The sequence below is a fragment of the Mustelus asterias genome, chromosome 27, assembly GCF_964213995.1.
Source record: "Mustelus asterias chromosome 27, sMusAst1.hap1.1, whole genome shotgun sequence".
NCBI classification, from domain to species: Eukaryota; Metazoa; Chordata; class Chondrichthyes; order Carcharhiniformes; family Triakidae; genus Mustelus; species Mustelus asterias.
Window position 1 is genome coordinate 21,062,429 of NC_135827.1, and position 21,098 is coordinate 21,083,526.

At 42.8% G+C, this 21,098-nt stretch overlaps 1 protein-coding gene across 1 annotated transcript in view; it reads right to left on the reverse strand.

Annotated features, from left to right (window-relative positions):
• The window catches only part of LOC144480030 (sialic acid-binding Ig-like lectin 12), a 62,829-nt gene that overhangs the window by 7,911 nt on the left and 33,820 nt on the right, over nucleotides 1–21,098 (reverse strand). Inside the window, exon 6 of the mRNA XM_078199182.1 lies at nucleotides 10,453–10,480. Within this exon, the coding sequence (XP_078055308.1) occupies nucleotides 10,453–10,480 (28 nt within the window). The remainder of the gene's footprint in view (nucleotides 1–10,452; nucleotides 10,481–21,098) is intronic.

Sequence of the window (21,098 nt, forward strand, 5' to 3'; positions counted from 1 at the left end):
ACCCACTCGCAGATAATAAAGGAGCAATGTTAGCCCAAGGAAAGATTACTGCTCCTACGAGAATCAGTTAGTATTTATAATTTCCCAATTAGTGAGTGTATATAACAACATAGTGGAGGTCTTGGTGGCACTGCCTTGGAGCCAGAAACATAGAAAATAGAAGCAGGATCAGGCCATTCATCAGGCCTTTGAGCCTGTTCCGCCATTCATTGTTGATCATCAAATACAATAATCCTGATCCAGCCTTCCTCCCATATCCCTTGATCCCTGTGGCCCCAAGAACTATATCTAACCTAAAGCACTGGGTTCATCACCACTCCAGGACTTGATGGCCATGGAAGGCTCATAACACGGTTGAGTAGCCAGTTGCAAAGAGTGGGAGAGATTCCTGGTCAGATATGTGATGGAAAGAAATTGGAGATTCTGCCACCACCATCCATAGTTCTAGGCTACAACATGAATTATAAAAGTTTATCTAACTACAGCAATTCTGATTCCTTGAGAGTTCAGTTGGCCGGATAGCCAGTGTGGATCAGATTAGCGCCAACAGCATAGGGCTTGACCCAGTGCCGGATTTAGACTTGGTGAGGCACGAAGCTATACAAAGCTTGGAGGCCCCTTGTTAAAAAGTTACACCAAAAGGTCTCACAAAGGTGCGTACCAAAACAGGACCTTGGGTCGCCACAAAAAAATTGAAAACATAATTATGCCTTTTAATTATTTAATAGCAAGGTATTTAAAGTGAAAAATATAAATTATTTTCAAATGAATGCATTTACTGATTACATATTTATCATTTGGCTGGCTTGATCTCTCTCATAGATTTTGGTAATTTTGGTAATTTTTTGAGTTGCTCTTCAAGTTGGTGCTTTCTTTTTCTTTTCTGGTATCCGCTCTTAAATGTTCTCTTCATTGTAAACCTTCTGAAATTTTGTGAGGCCCCTGCAGATTGTGAGGCCCTAAGCTGTAGCTTGTTTAGCTTATGCCTAGATCCGGCACTGGCTTGATCCCTGCTCTGGCTGGATGGATTCAAGACCTGCCTCCTTGATGCGCTATCAATAAGGCGAAAGACTACCGATATGCCAATATAAGTGTAGGCTTTTATTCACAACAGAATCAGGAGCACATCCCAACAAATAACCAACCTGGACTGAACAAGGGGGAGGAGACAGCCACCTTTATACTAGGTGCTGAGGGGAGGACCCAAACTGGAAGGGGATGTGTCCAGGTATGACAAGCACAAAAAACGGTGGTCCATATAGGACAAAGGCACAACTGAGGTCCACCACACTCCTTGCCCTACTTATGGTGGGCCTTAGGCAGAGAACTGGAGATGAAGAAGATCAAAGTTCCAGATGCGTCAGTTTGTGGCAAATGATTCGTTGCACCACCTTCTCAAGGGACATCATGGATGAACAACAAATGCTGGTCTTTTTCAGCGATGCTCACATCTCATGAAATAATTTGTAAAAAGTATTTATGTGCATTTTTGATTAACGAAAAAAAAAACAAAGAAACTATTTGGCATGTAAAGGTGGTGGCATAATACACAATATTTCCAACAATGGAACAGTGCGCAGCAGAAGGCACGTGTTTGATGTTCAGTGATCCTTTGGGGACATAAGGGTCCAGCACGTGGTTTCTTCTGTAATGCACCAGCACTTGAAGCTTGCTAGGCCAAGCTTTCACCTTAGCCCCAAGACAACTACGAGGACCCTTCTCTGAACATACCACTCTCGCACCATGGGGGATTGTATGTCCACATCCGCCATGAGTGCAAACGGCAACATGGGTGCAAAATCTCATGAGAATTGGAAAACGAGATTATCACCAGCAAGATCTCATTTTCCAATTTTCCCCGCCCCTCGCTGGTGACCTAACAAGGCTCCAGCCCATTAAGTGCATTTTCATAAATTTAAATGTAATTAAAGATCTTTCCCGTCACATAAAATCTCCCCAAATAAAGAACTCCCCCCTCACCGATGTCACGTTACATTAACGAGGTCTACCACCGATTCTGGAAAACATGAAGCTGTTGAGGGGAACCCCTTGGGGGCAGAAAAGTAAGTATTGCCCCTGCAGTGAAAAGGACTTGCCCGGGCACTGCCTCTTTGGACCCTGGCACTGCCCCCTGGTGCTGGGGTGGGCCCACTAGGAGTCCCATGGTAGGAGGGGGTTCCCTTATGTTGGGGCGGGAGTTGCTAGTTGTGGGGGGAGTTCCCCATATCCTTGGCGGGGTGGGGAGGGGGAGGGTGGGGGTTTAGAGTATTGTTTTAATGCAGAAACGCAGATCAGCGCACCTTTTCAAAAAAGGGGCATTGCCAGCTCTAACGGGCCCAGGGCCTGCCAGTGTAATGGTAAAACCAACACCCCTAGTTTTTTCTGTGCACAGCATGGAATCTGGAGAGGAAACTCAGCTGTGCAGCTGGAGAGCTACACATCAGCTTTGTTGCCTCAGCCGGCACTCTTTGTGCGCACTGTGCAAAATTGCAACTCATAGGCAGGGAGAGATGGACTACCCACTGACAAAAAACACAGGAAAGTTCAGACACAAAGGGAGGGACTTTTCCCGTCCCGCCCACCTCGGGAATTGTTGCAGACGGTGGGGCGGACCATGCAAAGGTCCGTTGACCTTGGCAGGGTTTTCTGGGACGAGCGTGGCTGGGAAATCCCATCCAAAGCCTCCAAATTGCTAAACGTGGCAATATGTGGATAACATGTGGACAATATGTGGATAACACAGTCTTCCTTGATGTACAATTTCCATTTGCTCCATCCCATTCAAAACAGAGCGACTGCATTAGTTGTACCCACTTCCCTTACAACTAAGCACCACAAAAGGCAGCACCACCCATCTGAAACTCTCAGACTCGGTCCCCTGCCTGCCAGCCATGCCTTGAGGGCAATGAGGATGTTGCCCAACATGTTAGCAGCATTTTAATTGCAAGCTGCAAGAAGATGTAACCCAGCACTGCGGTGAAAGACCACAAACATGCAAGGGAAGGACTGCCAGTGTGTGCCAGTCAAAGCCAGTGCCATCTGACTTCTTCCTACAATGACGACTTTATTTACCCCTCCCCCCCATCCCCATCCCTAGGGTTCTGCATAAGGTTACAGCCTCGACCACCTCCCCTCTCCCCTAACCCCCTCCACACCAAGTTCCTCCCCTCAGAAGTTCCCAACAGAATTTCAGAGATAATGTGGAGAGATAAAGGTGTTCTTTTTCTGACAACCCCAACCACCCCAAAGCTGGCAAAGCAACTCAAATCCACTGGCAAACTATATTTGGTAAGCTCAGAGACCCTCCTCCCAATGCCACTAATAAAGCATCTAAGCGGGTACCCCTGCCATCTCTTCATGTTTCTGACAGAAATGCAATGGTTCCCTTGACAATGTAAATCACCATGTGCAGCCAATTGCCTGGGAGCTGTGGCAGTCTCCAGCAGGAATTATGGTAGGAAAAGAGAACATGACAGAGGTTCAATCCCCTGATCTTTAAGCATGGCATGCTGCTATACAAATCTGTTTAGCCTTGATATTCTCATTCCGCTAACATTACCGGTTCTATGTGGCCATGTCATATGTGCAACCATGCAGGCATGGCTAGGACTAGACTGGGCACATTTCCAGTTTTGTTTCCTGCTCTTTGGGTTCTAATGCAAGGAAGATGCACACAGGCCTGGAAAGATGGTTGGCAAAGAGTTACTGGTCAACTTTAGGATGAATTGCAAAATGAAAGAATTGATGAAATATGGATGATAGGAGCAGGAGGAGGCCATTCGGTCCTTCAAGCCTGCTCCGCCATTCATCACGATCATGGTTAATCATCCAACTCAATAGTCTAATCCTGCTTTCTCCCCATAACCTTTGATCCCATTTGCCCCAAGTGCTATATCCAGCCGCCTCTTGAATACATTCAATGTTTTGGCATCAACTGCTTCCTGTGGTAATGAATTCCACAGGCTCCCCACTCTTTGGGTGAAGAAATGTCTCCTCATCTCCATCCTAAATGGTCTACGCTGGTGAAGGTGCAGCAAAAATGTGAAGATGTTTCTAACGATAATTATGGCAAGGGATTCTTGGAGTCTCATAACAAGAGGCATAGTAAAGGAAGATAGACTTCTGTAGAGCACTGCACCTTTTTAATGTTCCCAACCTTTCTTAATTTTCAAGCTAGAAGGAATTTCATCCCAAAACATGGCATGGCATGGTTCATCTCACCCCCACACTGAGGATGCAGGTGACCAACGTAATACCATTGGCGCCATTCTTAAATAGGAAACTGTGACTAAGTGAGAGTTAACTACAACTTCACCAGCTAACTACAGACATTTTGAACTGTTTGAAGAAGTTCTTTTTTAAAAAAATACACACAAAGACTCTGACCAAAGATGAATTCCAGCAGTTACTTGATGGCTGATACTGTAAAATTCACCACTTCTCTCGCAAATCTCTTTGAATGACATTGCAGACCTGGAGGGATGTCAATGTCCACTTTAAACAGTGACTCCTGAAAGATGGACACTAATAATGCAAAATACTGAACTTTTAATCCACTGTAGTTCTCTGAAGACAATGAGACTTGCTACTCAGCCAGTTGCACTCCTCCAGGCACTCAAACCCTCCTGCAGAGGATGGAATAATCCCATCTCCTGTTGACTTGTGTCCCAAAAATGTCAATAAGTTTCTGAGATGAAAAATCAAAACACTACGACAAGGAATGGAAGACATGCTAATCGAATTCTCTTTCCGGAATATACAGAACTAAGTTTAAAATTGGCTTTGGCAATCAGAGAAAGGCAAAGGAGGAAGGGGAACAGAAACTATACTATCATCTGAAAAGACTGTGGAAAAGGATAGTTGGATCTTCCTCTCTTTCTCTCCTTCGCTTTCTCTGAAAGCAAAAAAGGTGTGTCTGCAACAGAGTGCAGACCGGAACCAAACCAACTCCATGGCCGGAATTCTACCAGGTACACGGTACCTACTCTTGCAACTCGGCCAACATTGTCTACCTGTTACGCTGCAGGAAAGGATGTCCTGAGGCATGGTACATTAGGGAAACTATGCAGACACTACGACAACGGATGAATGAACACCGCTCGACAATCACCAGGCAAGACTGTTCTCTTCCTGTGGGGGAGCACTTCAGCAGTCACGGGCATTCAGCCTTGGATCTTCAGGTAAGCATTCTCCAAGGCGGCCTTCACGACACACGACAGCGCAGAGTCACTGAGCAGAAACTGATAGCCAAGTTCCGCACACATGAGGATGGCCTAAACCAGGATGTTGGATTTATGTCACATTATCAGTAACCCCCACAGCTTGCCTCCTGGGCTTGTAGAATCTCACTAGCTGTTCTGTCTGGAGACAATACACATCTCTTTAACCTGTGTTTAATGTTCCCTCCACCCACATTGTCTGTACCTTTAAGACCTGGCTGGCTGTAAGATTCGCATTCTAATCAGTATTCTGCAACTTGATTTTGTCTGTTTGCACTGTTTGAGAGCACATTTCTACTCCATCTGACGAAGGAGCAGCGCTCCGAAAGCTTATGGTATTTGCTACCAAATAAACCTGTTGGACTTTAACCTGGTGTTGTGAGACTTCTTACCGGAATTTTAATGCCAGCCCCGGAATTGGGGCGGGTGAGGCTCGCAGAATGGAATTCTCTGTTGGCCTCAGGTGGGATTTTACGAGCCTCGCCTGAGTAAGACCGTAAAGTCCCAGCCCATAATTCTATCAGTAACCACTAAACTTCCATGGCTGCAATGTTCCACAATCTATGCTTCATGGACAAGCAAAGGGATTATTTGTATATTATTTTAACTTTTACTTGGACCCTTAATTTTCTTACTTCTGATCTGTGTGTGTGTGTGTGTGTCACATCTTTTATTACTTTTCTTGGGTTTTAGTAACAAATAGATTTACACTTTCTTTGACTCAAGAAATCTGGTTTGGTTGGCTCTTTGTTGAAAAGGAAACACATTTGGAGAAAGCTATCAATGGAGGAAAATAATTTTTAAAACCTTTGTTGTGACCAACTGAGGGGAGAGTGAATACCAATGCCCTAGCTCACTCCTCCTCACCTGCCTGTATCAGAGCTTAGAAGGTTACCACAGTTTGAGTTAAGATGCCTCGCTTGTCCCATAGAATCCCGACAGTGCAGAAGGAGGCCTTTCGGCCCATCGAGTCTGCACCGACCACAATCCCACCCAGGCCCTATCCCTGTAACCCCACTTATCTACCCTTATAAATCCCCTGACACTAAGGAGCAATTTAGCGTGGCCAATCAACCTAACCCGCACATCTTTGGAGTGTGGGAGGAAACCAGAGCACTCGGAGGAAACAGGGAAATGCAGACACGGGGAGAACGTGCAAACTCCACACAGACAGTCACCCGAGACCTAAATTGAACCCGGGTCCATGGTGCTGTGAGGCAGCAGTGCTAACCACTGTGCCACCGTGCCGTCCAACCAACCAACACAACATCTTGAAAATAAAGACATTGCGAAACATAAAATAGAAATCATGGCTGGGAGATGCAGACTATCGGAATCCATTCCCACTGGATTGATGTGGGACTCTGATGAATCACATAATAGTCATAGAGCAACTCTTTGTTACACGCATCAAGGTTGGCCTATCGGGAGGTGGAAAGGCAAGACAGCCAAACCACCAGTTACATAAACCCAAGATTTAACAGTGGTAGCGAGTAACCATTTCTTTATCACTGAGCAAAGATCTGTATTTTTATACAACCCACCGGAGCTTGCAAGTGCACTTGTTATTGTAACTGGTAATGTATCAGCTAGTGTCATCTGCAGGACTATAAATATACTTTATTTCAGTTAGAAAATACAGTCAGACATTCATTTACTGTGGTTTTCTCAATCGTCCTGTGTCAAATTAGGCCACTAAATGTCACAGGATTAACACAGAATACTTTAACCATTTAAATGCAGTGCCCTGCATCTCAGTTAAATATATAACAAGAATTAAACTCATTCGTGAATTCCATTAAGGGTTACAGGGTTCGGTACAATTCTTTAGTTCTGCATTTTAATTTCCACAGTAAGAAATACGCACACCAACTCTAAAATTTTGCTACATGAATCATAGAATGGTTTCAGCATAAAAGGGGAACATTTAGCCCATTCTTTCCCTGCTGGCTCTCTGTAACAGGTGCTCAGTTTATTCCATCCCCCTGCCGTTTCCCAATACTCTTGCAATTCTTTTCTATTCAGATAAATTTTCTAATTCCCTTTTGAAAGCCACAGCTGAATCAAACTCCACCAGACTCAGGTAGTACATTCCAGACCTTAAACACTCGCTGCATAAGTAAACTTTTCTACAAGTCACCACTGCTTTTATCAAACACCTGAATTCAAACACGAGAAATCTAGTTCTCGGCCTTTCCAAAGGGAACGGCTTCTCCCCTACCTATTCTGTCCAGTCGCCTCATGCTTATGAAAACCTCTATCAAATCTCCTCAACCTTCACTCCTCTAAAGAGATCAGCTCCAACTTCACCAAGCTATCCTCATAACTGAAGGAGGCAATTCTCCCCCCATCCCGCTCCGGGAGATTTCAACGATTAGCGCAATCCGCGCTGGGCGTTCGGCTCCGAGCGCGTCTCCCAGCACCGGAGTTCTGGCACGTTGACTCCACCTCGGAAATAGGCACGGAGCTGCATGATGTATTCAAAATGTCATTTTAAGATAATTTAAATATAATTAGTGGGCCCAGGACTGAAATCTCCCAGCCTGCTAGCCTCTCCCCACCCCACCAGGAGTATTTCACTCCAGCGGGGTTTACAGCAGCTCCCTACGAACGGGGAGCTGGCGGTCCGAGGCGGTTGAGGCTGGGCTGTGAGGGGGTGAGAGCCAGCATTGCGGGGGTGGCCAGCAATCAGGAGGCCGGCTGGCAGGGGCCAAGATCTCGGTGCTGACAGAACAGCGCTTGCGCAGTGACCCATTCAGCACTATGCTGCCGGCCTCCCGTGTGGGAATAGGCCCACTGATTTCTAACATGATTCACACTGGTGCACTCTACAGTGCACAGAGTGTGGGAGATTCTTCTCTGAACACCCACTGAAAAAAAGTGTGAATTACTCCAGTTTTCACACAGATTCGACACTGACTTTTGTTGGGAGAATCGCCCCCTCCCCCGCCACAAAGTCTTTCATCCCCAGAACGATTCTCATAAATCTTTCCTGCGCCCTCTGAATTGTTTTCACGTCCTTCCTAAATGTCCAGAATTGAACTAAGTACCCTAGTTCAGGCTCAGCCAGTGTTTTATAAAGATTCATCGTTGCTTTATACTCCTTTCCTCTAATTATAAAACCCAGGATTCCACATGCCTGGTTGGAAAACCACATGAACTTCGTCCATCTCATTTGCAACAGGGCGGCATGGTGGCACAGTGGTTAGCACTGTTACCTCACAGCGCCAGGGATCCAGGTTTGATTCCTGGCTTGGGTCATTGCCTGTGTGGAGTTTGCACCTTCTCCCCATGTCTGGGTTTCCTCCGGGTGCTCCGGTTTCCCCCACAGTCTGAAAGACGTGCTGGTTAGGTGCATTGGCCATGCTAAATTGTCCCTCAGTGAACCCGAACAGGCACCAGAGTGTTGGTGACTAGGGGATTTTCACAATAACTTCATTGCAGTGTTAATGTAAGCCTACTTGTGACTAATAAATTAACTTAATTTGTCTATAATCTTGCTGTCCTGATCCCAACAGAAGTCTATGTCACACTTAAGAGATTATATTGTTAGCAAAGACTCTCACATAATGCAAAACAAGATCTTCCTGTCCATTATATCTGTAAGAGTTTTAACAACACCAGGTTAAAGTCCAACAGGTTCATTTGGTAGCAAATGCCATTAGCTTTCGGAGCGCTGCTCCTTCGTCAGATGAACTGTGTTTACTGTGTTTACCCCAGTACAACGCCGGCATCTCCACATCATTATATCTGTGTCAGTTCTTTGCTAGAGCAAACCTAAATGACTCCCAGTGCAATGGTTTCTCTATCCTTCACTCTGTATCTTCCTCTATCTTCATCCTCTTTCCCTTTAGAAGTACAATTCTGTCTGTCTCAACCATTCCTTGTAACAAAGTATTCCAAGTCCCAATAAACCTCTGCTTATACAAATAGTTAATCTCACTGCGTAAATATTTTAAATTTTCATTTTTCCCCTTCAGAGAAAATAGTCTTTCGTTATTCACCCTTGCAATATCCTTCATATTTTTAATAACCTCCACGTAGGCACCTCTTTGCATTCTCTGCTCCAGTGAAACTAGTTCCAATATCTGAAATATCCCATTAGCTCTTTGCCATGTGTAAAAATACACCAGGCATTTAAATACTGGGCCATAGATGCCTTTGAACTTCTCTGAGCCCTTGTGTTCAAAGCCGCGCTCTGTCAGATTAAAACGTACTGCTGAGTCTATGGCATAATTCTGTTCTGCTATGTAGAACATTAAAGAAAGTCCTCATGTCAATAGAGTTACCTGCAGTAGAGGCTCATTAAAAGTATCTATTGATGTGCCAAATAGTGACCTTGGCTCAACATTATTGGATCTAATTACAACTCTATGCAAATTGATGCATATTTGGTGAGGTTAAAATCGCCTCCAAATATCGCCAAATTAAGTTCCCTTCCAAAAATAATGAGTCAAAAGGTTTGAGCTTCCAAATTATTATTCTTTTAAAAGAAGAATACAAATCAAGGTTAGAAAGAAAGCACAAATCACAGGAGAACTGGGAGAGGGAACTGTACTTTAAAATATATTTCATTTGGAAGGACAGACTATTCAGACAGCAACTTAAAACATTCATCTTACTATCACTTAGAGGGTGAAACTTTTTTATTTAAATATTGAGCACTTGATGGGCCCTTATTAATTGCATTGAAAAAAAACTACAATTGCATTTTCTTGTATGCTGAGTGCCAAATGTACGTAAGTAGCGGTTGTTGGCTTCAGATATTAATTTTAATCAACAGAGAGAGACTTGAAGAAGGAATATGGTTCCAAATTTGGTGCCTTATTCAGATCCCTGTTGTTCTCATTGAATTCCAATTGTTTTACACCAGTTTGTATGTTCTGGGAAATGCTACTGAGTTTCCCAGGAAATTTTGGTGTATCTCGTCAAGACAAAGATCAGCGTATCATGCCAGTCAAGAAATACCATGCACTGTGATCAATACACTTGGTGCTGTGAGCTGAATGATAGAACCGTGAGATAGGCCAGCAGAATTTCAGACTCCTGAAATTACACACATTCAATGCAGCTGGTATTTACAGGAATAGGATAGGAAATAATTGAATCTAATTTAAAATATATGCATATTATTTAAAACACACCAACATAACGTTCTGTTGTGTTAAAGGTATTATTCAGCAGGAAAGTGCTACGGTAAAGGTTAATGACCAAATGTAATAATGATTCTTACCTCACTTCAACAGGTACATTAACTGGATCTGGAAAAGAAATAAAACATACTTTCAAATTGAATGTTTGCTGATAATCCTCAACTTCTGGATCTGTGGAAGGCAAGGTGGACAATTTAATTTATGATGGGCAGCACGTGGTTGGCACTGCTGCATCACAGCTCCAGGGACCCAGGTTCAATTCCCGGTTTGGGTGTCTGTCTGTGTGGAGTTTGCACGTTCTCTCCCGTGTCTGCGTGGGTTTCCTCCAGGTGCTCCGGGTGCCCCCCGATAATCCAAAGATGTGCGGGTTAGGTGGATTGGCCATGCTAAATTGACCCTCAGTGTCCCAAGATGGATTAGCCATAGTAAATGTGTGGGGCTACGGGGATAGGCAGGAGAGAGGGCCTGGGTAAGATACTCTATCAGAGAGTCAGTGCAGACTTGATGGGCCGAATGGCCTCTTCTGCAGGGATTTTATGATTCTATGAGTGTTCTCAGTTACAATGCCAGGACAGTCCTGGCCACAAGTTATCAGCAGTGGTGATCCTTTAGAAAATATGCTTCATTAGGGTTAGTTAATCTAGTTGGCTCAACACATCGTCCATCATAACATCCAATTTTTTCCAAAAAAATTCCACTTACAAAGAAAAGCAACATTTAAATTAAAATTCATCTCAATTAAACATTGCCGATGTCAAATTGCGCCAACATTACAGTGACCTGGAAGCTCAAGTTACAATCTATCTTCAGTGATGATACTCTTCATTGAAACCTGTTCACCTGTTTAGAACACATTGTTCCCCCCAACAATAAAATTGAAGCTAAGTTTATGTAAGGTCCTTAGCTGTGGAAACATAATCTTAAGGAAATTCCTCAGGTGATCATCAGAGAGAGATGTGAAAGCATTTAAAGGGACTGCCCTTCCAACAAACATCAATTCCTGTGGACGCAGAAAAAAAGGCTGGTATTTATATTGTGCTTTTCACAACCATTGAATGCTTCAACGTGCTTTGAAGCCAATTAAACACCTTTGAATACTTAGTCACTGTTTAATGTAGGAAACATGGCAGCTAATTATGCAAAGTAAGCTCCCATAAACAGCAAAGCAATGATAACTGAAAACAATTTTTTCTGATGTTGATCAAGAAATAGAAATGGTGAGGATAATGGGACAGCTCCTCTGCTGGTCTCTATGGGATCACCGGAAGAGACAGATGGGCCCTCAGTTTAACGTTTCATCTGAAACGTGGCACCTCCGACAGTGCAGCGCTCCCTCAGTACTGCACCTTGATGTCTGTGCTAAAGTCATGGAGTGCAACCTTTAGCTCTTCCAATCACAGATCAAAGATATGTGTGAAGGTTTCAGCACAGCCATCTTCAAAAACAAGCCTACTTAACAATTACAGTGAATTAATTGACAAAAATGATGCAACTGAGCCTAATGTTATGGTTCAATAGTTGGAAGTCATGAAGCAATGGGTACTGTACATATAAAAATTTCAACTAAGCATCTTTCTGCAGATGAGCTATCATTAGCAAAGGCCATCAATGTAACTGCATGCTTGAAGAAATTTGAACTAGAATTCCGAAAGTACCATCTTTGGCCATAAAATATCTTAAAATAGTCACAAGGATACCCAAACCCCTCTGACTCTCAGCATTAAAAATATTCATTTTTTAAAAAATCATTTTTCTGTGACTTGAAGGCCTGTTAAAGGATCCTCCCAACAGTGAGGGTCTCGCCCTATGATTTCCCAGGTATTTAAAAATGTGACAGTGATACAAAGACATATGATGAGATACTAATAGTAAAGTTAGAGTAGCATGGTGGCACAGTGGTTAGCACTGCTGCCTCACAGCGCCAGGGATCTGGGTTCAATTCCCGGCTTGGGTCGCTGTCTGTGCAGAGTTTGTACATTCTCCCCGTGTCTGTGTGGGTTTCCTCCAGGTGGACTGGCCATGCTAAATTGCCCCTTAGTGTCAGGGGAACAAGCTAGGGTATTTGCATGGGGCTACGGGGATAGGGTCTAGGTGGAGTTGTGATCGGTGCAGACTCAATGACCTCCTTCTGCACTGTAGGGATTCTAAATCTTGTAGGGCTTCATAAGTGAACAATGCAGCATTGTTAGTAAGATCATTGTATCAATCAGCCTTATTAAACAGGAACTTGGGATGGGAGAATTGTGACAGTCATTTTAAACTCTTAGCCCCATCACAGCACAGCTTTGAAAGCAAAGAGTCACTTAAACCAGAAATCTGGCATTAAATCCGAAGTAGAACAACATTCAAAAAGTAAAAGCAAAATACTGCGGAGGCTGGAATCTGAAACAAAAACAAAAAATGCTGGAAAATCTCAGCAGGTCTGACAGCCTCTGTGGAGAGAGAATAGAGCCAACGTTTTGAGTGTAGATGACCCTTTGTCAGAGACCTGCTGCAATTTTCCAGCATTTATCATTCAGAAGTTTTCCATCTACCCATTTCTACATTAGGTACAAATACTGGGTTTAGATTTCTACAGCTATTGTCATTTATAATGGCAACTGAGGGGTGGCACGGTGACACAATGGTTAGCACTGCTACCTCAGGGAGCCGAGTTCAATTCCTGGCTTGGGTCACTGTCTGTGTGGAGTTTGCACGTTCTCCCTGTGTCTGCATGGGTTTACTCCAGGTGCTCTGGTTTCCTCCCACAGTCTGAAAGGTGTGCTGGTTAGGTAAATTGGCCATGTTAAATTGTTTCTTAGTGTAGGTGACTAGGGGATTTTCACAGTAACTTCACTGCAGTGTTAATGTAAGCCTAAGTGGTGACTAATAAATAAACTTTACTTGACATACCTGTTTATTCAACCTATGGTCCCTCACAAGAATCTGCCTCAGTCCAATCCATAGGATTTATTTATTTCAGGACCGCACTCTTCAAACAAATATCTGCTAGCTTTGCTGTACTTCCTTCTAGTGACCATGCTGTGTTTAAATGACCGTGCTGCCATCTCCCCTTATAAACCTTTCTTCCTAACATTTTCTATTCTTCTAACCTGACTGATCTGCAATGTCAGGTTCATGGGTGGCTTCAGGTGCTGGATCCAATTGGCAAATATTCATGTCTAAGGCCAGAGATTAAATGGCAGGCTACTTGACTCATTGCGGGAGTTACAGCGCTCTCTCTGACTCAAACGCAGATGTGTAAATGATTGGGGTTTACAGGAACTGAGAACATGCAGGGTGCCATTTACTCTGCTCTTGGTCCTCCCAACCTCTTACCCAACTCCGTGCTCAAGAGTGTTCAGGGGACGCAGGAAAAGCCAAGAAGGAAACAATGAAGGACATGAGGCAGAAGAAAGAGTCAAGCTGGTGACTCTTTCCAAGCTGGTGACTCTTTCCAAGCTGGTGAATTTGTTTCCTGGGGATTCCTACAGCTGGAAATTTGGAAATGTTACGACAATGCAAAAACAGAATCCAAGGAACTTCAGGACTTTTGTTTTTTAACTGACAAACAATGAATTATAACTTAGATCATGGTGAATTCTCAGATTAGGTTGTTCAATCCATTATCGGGACATTGTAACTAAATCCTTGTATGTATTTTGAAGCAACTGACAGAAACAATTTTACATTATTGTCTCACCGAGTTTAATTCAAATATGGAGACCCTCATATAGAACATTGGTAATGATGAATGCAAATTTACTCAGAGTTCAATAGAATGTAGTTTGATGGGAATTTTGGCTTTCTCAATACACTAATAGGAATGTTTACTCAATGCGTCAAAGGAAGTTGATGGAGACGTCACTATATCAGCAAGTAATCAATTTACCAGCATGGAAATGGTCAGAGTGTAAATGCAGCAAGACATGGGCAATATCTAGGCTTGGGCTGACAAATACTAAGTAACATTTATGCCACACAAGTTCCAGCCAATGACTGTCTCCAACAAGAAAAAATCTAACCACCCCGCCTTGACATTCAACATTCCCATTGCTGAATACCCCACATATCAACATCCTGGGGGTTACCATTGACCAGAACCTGAACTCTACTAGCCAATACTGTGGCCACGAAAGCAGGTTAGAGGTTAGCAATCCTGCAACAAGTAACTCACCTCCTGACTCCCCAAAGTCTGTCCACCATCTACAGTGCACAAGTCAGGAGTGTGCCAAAATACTCTCCACTTTCTTGGATGATTGCAGCTCCAACAACACCCAACACCATCCAGGACAAAGCACTCGCTTGATTGGCACCAATTCCACAAACATTCACTTCCTCCACCACTGACACACAGTGGCAGCAGTGTGTACCCTCTACAAGATGCACTGCGGGAACTTATTATGTTCCTTGAGAAGCACCTTCCAAACCCACGACCGAATAGAGGAACATGAACAGCAGGTTATAGGAACACCATCACCTGGACGTTCCCCTCCAAGCCATACACCATCCTAACTTGGAAATATATCACCATTCCTTCACCATCTGGGTCAAAATCCTGGAGCTCCGTCAGCATTGTGAGTGTACCTACACCCCATGGACTGCAGCGGTTCAAGAAGGCAGCTCACTACCATCTTCTCAAGGGCAATTAAAGATGGACAGTAAACGCTGGCCTATCCAGCGATGCCCACATGTTGTAAATGAAGAAAAAAATGTGGTCTGCATCATCTGTCCCATTTAATTAGGAAATGGAGAAGAGAGACAACTGAAACTACCACACTGGCTGTGCAGCTGCATCAGTTGTGGCTGAGTTTGTATGCTCTCACCTCTGAGCCAGAAAGTTGTGGGTTCGAGTCACGCAGCAGGGATCTGACTGAACTTTGAGCTGGTATTTTAATACTGTACTGAAGAAACGCTGCACTGATGAATGAGTCGTCTTTCAGATGAAGACATTAAACTAAAACTCCATCTGCCCTCTCTGATGGGTGTAAAAGATTTAATGTGACTATTTCGAAGGGTCTTAACCAATATTCGTCTTGCAGCCTACATCTAATTTGGTAATGATCACATTACTGTTTGAGAGACCTTGCTGTGTACAAATTAGCTGCCATGATTTTCACAACAGTGACTATGTATCAAATGTACTAATTAACTATAAAACATCTTGAGGCATCCTGAAGCATTTCCTTTCATATGGGTATAATTATAAATTTATTCTAAACCTTTCTTGAAAGAAGTTGGCTGTCACCCATATTTGTCCAAATGCGTTCACAAAATGGGGCGACATGGTGGCACTGTGGTTAGCACTGCTGCCTCACAGCACCAGGGCCTCAGGTTCAAATTTGGCCTCGGTCACTGTCTGTGTGGAGTTTGCACGTTCTCCCTGTGTCTGCGTGGGTTTCCTCCGGGTGCTCCGGTTTCCCCTCCACAGTCCAAAGATGTGCGGGTTAGGTTGATTGGCCATGCTAAATTGACCCTTTGTGTCAGGGGATTAGCACAATAAATATGTGGGGTTACGGGAATAGGGCCTGGGTGGGATTGTGGTCGGTGCAGATGGGCCGAATGGCCTCTTTCTGCACTGTATGGATTCTATGAAAATCCCAAATTTATACAACATAAAAGGGAAAAACAGTAAGGATAAGGGCAGCTCGGTGGCACAGTTGTTATCACTGCTGCCTCACAGCACCAGGGACCCGAGTTCGATTCCTGGCTTGGGTCACTGTCTGTATGGAGTCTGCACATTCTCCCCGTGTCTGCGTGGGTTTCCTCCAGTGCTCTAGTTTCCTCCCACAGTCCGAAAGACGTGCTGGTTAGGTGCATTGGCCATGCTAAATTCTCCTTCAGTGTACCTGAACAAGCACAGGAGTGTAGCGACTTGGGGATTTTCACAGTCTCTTCATTGCAGTGTTAATGTAAGCCTCCTTGTGACACTAAGAAATAAACATGTCACAACAGGCTACAGAAAGTATATGTCCAAGTTGACAAATGATGCATATTATTCACTAATATACTTATAATAATTTAGACCTATAAATATTAATGTAATGCTCTTTGCAATGTAAACTGAATTGCAGTTTACAAAATAATTTATTGTTTCAATTTGCCCAACATGAGGAAATTTCAAGATACACATTGCTGGGTAGCCTTCCCTGATTTTCAGCACAATTTTTCTTATTAATTTGTGGGACATGGGCGTCACTGGCTGGCCAGCATTTATTGCTCATCCCCTAGTTGCCCTTGAGAAGGTGGTGGTGAGCTGCCTTCTTGAATCGCTGCAGTCCATGTTCTGTGGGTTGATCCACAATGCCGTTAGGGAGGGAATTCCAAGATTTTGACCCAGCGACTGCGAAGGAACGGCGATATATTTCCAAGTCAGGATGGTGAGTGGCTTGAAGGGGAACTTACAGGTGGTGGTGTTCCCATTTATCTGCTGCCCTGTTCCTTCTAGATGGAAGTAGTCATGGGTTTGGAAGGTGCTGTCTAAGGATCTTTGGTGAATTGCTGCAGTGCATCTTGTAGATAGTACACACTGCTGCTACTGAGCGTCAGTGGTGGAGAGATTGAATGTTTGTCGATGTGGTGCCAACCAAACGGGCTGCTTTGTTCTGGATGCTGTCAAGCTTCTTGAGTGTTGTTGGAGCTGCACCCATCCAGGCAAGTAGGGGGTATTCCAGAACACTCCTGACTTATGCTTTGTAGATGGTGGATAGGCTTTGGGGTGTCAGGAGGTGAGTTATTTGCCGCCGTATTCCCCGCCTGCCCTTGTATCTTATCAGTCAACAAGGTTAGTTTTAAACCACAATTTGTTGTGTACTGATTTATGGCAGTTTTATAACTATAATAATAGAATCATAATGCCTGTGTTTACTAAAAAGAGCTGCCGTCTGCAAAACAAAACTAATTTAATTTTTTGGAAATGCACAGTGTGCCAATCAGCATCAAGGGAGAGAAAAGGCAAGTTAACCTTTTGGAATCCTAAATCTGAACGGTAACCCAACCGACAAACGAAGAAACAACCAATAAACCCACCAAACTCATAGAGACTTCGGTGTTAAATATAAAAATGACCATTGATGCAGCAAATGAGACAAAGAAAGACCAAATAAATAAGGTTGGGAAATTATAGCATGAAAGAGTCAAGATAATGGGATAATTGGAGGAACTAAAGCCTACAGATGCAGTAATCTTGAGGCCCAAGCACTGAACTCTTGCACAGAATGTAAGAAAGTGGTGGAAATGCTGGTTTCTCGATAGATTGGAGTACTAACAAAGTACTTGCCCTAATTTTGTTAAATCTTCAATTCTAAGCATTATCCTACCATAAATCACCAGGGTAAATTCAGCATTAACAAACCTAACGCATTCTCAGCATTAATATTCAGAGAAATTGATCAGATGATTATCTCCTAAAGGCAATCTTTAATTCAGCTAGGTATTTGATATGTATCGATATATATTTAGCACTGAATGCTCTATTTCCAATTTTCTTTTTTAACGTTTTCCTTCAATTAATATTGCTTTTAATTCTATTAAATTATTACATCTCTTTTCACCACAGTAACCTTTCTGTAATCGTGTTAAACATGAACTCCAAAGAGCGAACAGCAACAGCACAATTTGCTTTGCAGAACCGTGAATATATTGCCTGTGAAAGCTGCGGTGATGCAAATTTATGAAGATGGAGCTTAAACACTGAGAACTACAGGACCATCACAGGCAAGTCCTATGCAAACTGCAGAGCACACAAATGATGTGGTCAGCTTAAAACATGGCAAGAATAAGGTGCGTTGTAACATCTGAAGTGCCGTTCAATATCAGTTAGTTATGAGTTTAAGAGCGATGAAATTATGTTTTATAAAATACTGAGCAACGTTCTTCCCTTTCAAGTGGATTGTTGCAACTTTATCAAAATTTATAGTGGATCTTTGTTCTTTTTTCTCTGCTAAACTCTGTTTGATTCTTGCCTATATTCACTTATTTGAAGTAATAAAACATTTCTGAGAAACATTTTAAGGCACTGGTGAACTATTTTTTTCTAGATTTGACTGCTGTGTTTTTGCTTTAATAGCTTTGCTAATTTATTTATTTTTATTGTTTAGAAACCAGAAGACTTTTATTTTTAATTCTTTAATGGGATGTGGATGTCACTGGCCAGGCCAGCATTTATTGCCCATCCCTAATTGCCCTTAAACTGAGTGTCTCACTTGGCCATTTAAGAAAGCAGTTAAGAGTCAACCACTTTGCTGTGGATCTGGAGTCACACTGAGGTCAGGCCGGTAAAGGATGGCAGATTTCCTTCCTTAAACGACATTAGTGAACCAGATGGGTTTTTACATCAATGGTTTCATAGTCACCATTAGAACCTTAATTCCACATTTCTATTGAATTCAAATTTTGCCATCTACTGTGGTGGGATTCAAACCTGGGTCCCCAGAGGATGACCCTGGGTCTCTGGATTACTAGACTACTGACAACACCAGTGAGCCACTGCCTCCCCAAATGCTTTAAATTGTTCAGCAGTGGTACTTTAGTGAGCATGTTTAGAACTCTAAGCACTAGAAGCATGTGGTGTAAGTATCTCAATTTGTGCAAAGAAGACAATTCAACTTCTAACCGTTGCATATTTATTTCCTGCTCGTTTGGAAATATAAACCATATTTACTGAAGACAAGAATATTCTTCCTTGTTCTTTCATCTTTGTAAGGACTCAGGATTGAAATTGCTGTCTAATATTAACAATAAAACATGTAAATGCATCTTCACAAAATTGCATTTATCATTATCTTAACAAAAAGGTGATAATTTGATTTAATTCTTTGGGGAAATATAAAAAGATGAACATTATCAAATTAAAAACACCCATTCTTTTCATTTGCTCCAGTTATTTTTTTAAAAAACGATAATTAATTTTTTCATGATTTTAATTATCTCATCCCTTTGTCTCTGTATTGGTTGTTGCTGGAAAGTACATCATGATATATCAGGGAAAATAGCTTAATTCTCTGATCCCGTAGCTGTTTAAGAAATCGGGTCTGCCCAATTTTACATTGCAACTTGCCCATGTAAAGACTTCTGCTTGTAAAACCGTCTGTGGCACCAGTTACTCAGTTCACAAAAGTAAACAGCTAAAAGAATTCTGAAATATCATTTCAGTTTTTGACCATCTATTTTTGTACATTCTTGTTTTTTTTTTCAAATTGCGGCAACAAAATAATGGGGAGTTTGCTTTCTGGAGGTATCACGATTGATAGTGTGATAGATATTTCGTAGAGTCCCTACAATGCAGAAGGAGGACATTCGGCTCATCAAATCTGCACTGGCCACAATCCCACCCAGGCCCCATTTCCGCAACTTCACATATTTACCCTGCTAATCCCCCTGACACTAGGGTCAATTTAGCATGGCCAATCAAACTAACCCACACATCTTTGGACTGTGGGAGGAAACCGGAGCACCCGGAGGAAACCCACATAGACGCGGCGAGAATGTGCAAACTCCACACAGACAGTGACCTGAGACTGGAATTGAACCCTGGTCCCTGGCGCTGTGAGGCAGCCGTGCTAACCATTGTGCCACCATGCCGCCCATATATAAGATATACAGCCAGTAGTAAGAGTCCTTCAGACATAATTCAACTCATGTATCATATTTGGTTTGGTGACAGCTTTCCAAAAGATAGAATTGAAAAACGCTGACTTCTAAACATAGAACATAGAACAGTACAGCACAGAACAGGCCCTTCGGCCTACGACGTTGTGCCGAGCTTTATCTGAAACCAAGATCAAGCTATCCCACTCCCTATCATCCTGGTGTGCTCCATGTGCCTATCCAATAACCGCTTAAATGTTCCTAAAGTGTCTGACTCCACTATAGAAGTATGTATAGAAGCTTGGTTAAACCATACTTGGAATACTGTGAGTAGTTCTGACATCTATATTATGAAAAGAATAGAGGCACTGAAGAAGGTGCAAAATATATTGACCAGTCTGAGACTGGAACCAAGTGGTCAAAAATTAAGCAGGCTAAATTTTCTCGTGAAATGAGTAGACTGAGAGGTTATCTGAAAGATGATTTCAAGATTGAAAAAGGGTTTAATAGGGTAGATATAGAGCAGATATTTGCATTTGTGATGAGGCCACAACTGCCAGCCATAAATATAAGATAGTCACTCGTAAACACAGTAGGGAGTTCAGGAGAAACTTCCTTTAAGAAGATGCTTCGAATATGGAACTCACTGCTGGAAGCTGAAGCGAATAGCACAACCTCATTTCATGGCTGAATAATCACTTGAGGGAGAAAGGAATAGAAAAGGTGTTGCTCGGGTTAGATGAAGAAGGGTTGGAGGATCAAAAACAATAACATGGACTGTTTGGGCCATATGGCCTGTTTCTGCATCACAAATACATTGAAAATACTTAGCACCAAGAGAAAAAGTAATTAGAATGTTTTAAAATGGTATACTAGAACAAAGAACAGTATAGCACAGGAACAGGCCCTTTGGCCCACCAAGTCTGTGCTGACACAGATGCCCCTCTAATGTAATATTTTCTTGCCTCTGTGTGTGGTCCATATTCCTTCATTCCCTGCCTATTCGTGTATCTATCCAGATACCTCTTGAATGCTGTCAGTAGAATCTGCTTCTATCACCTCCTCCAGCAGCATGTTCCAGGCATTCACCATCCTCTGTTTAAAAACCTTGCCCTTACATCTCTTTTAAACTTCCCCCTTTCGCTCTCAACCTATGCCC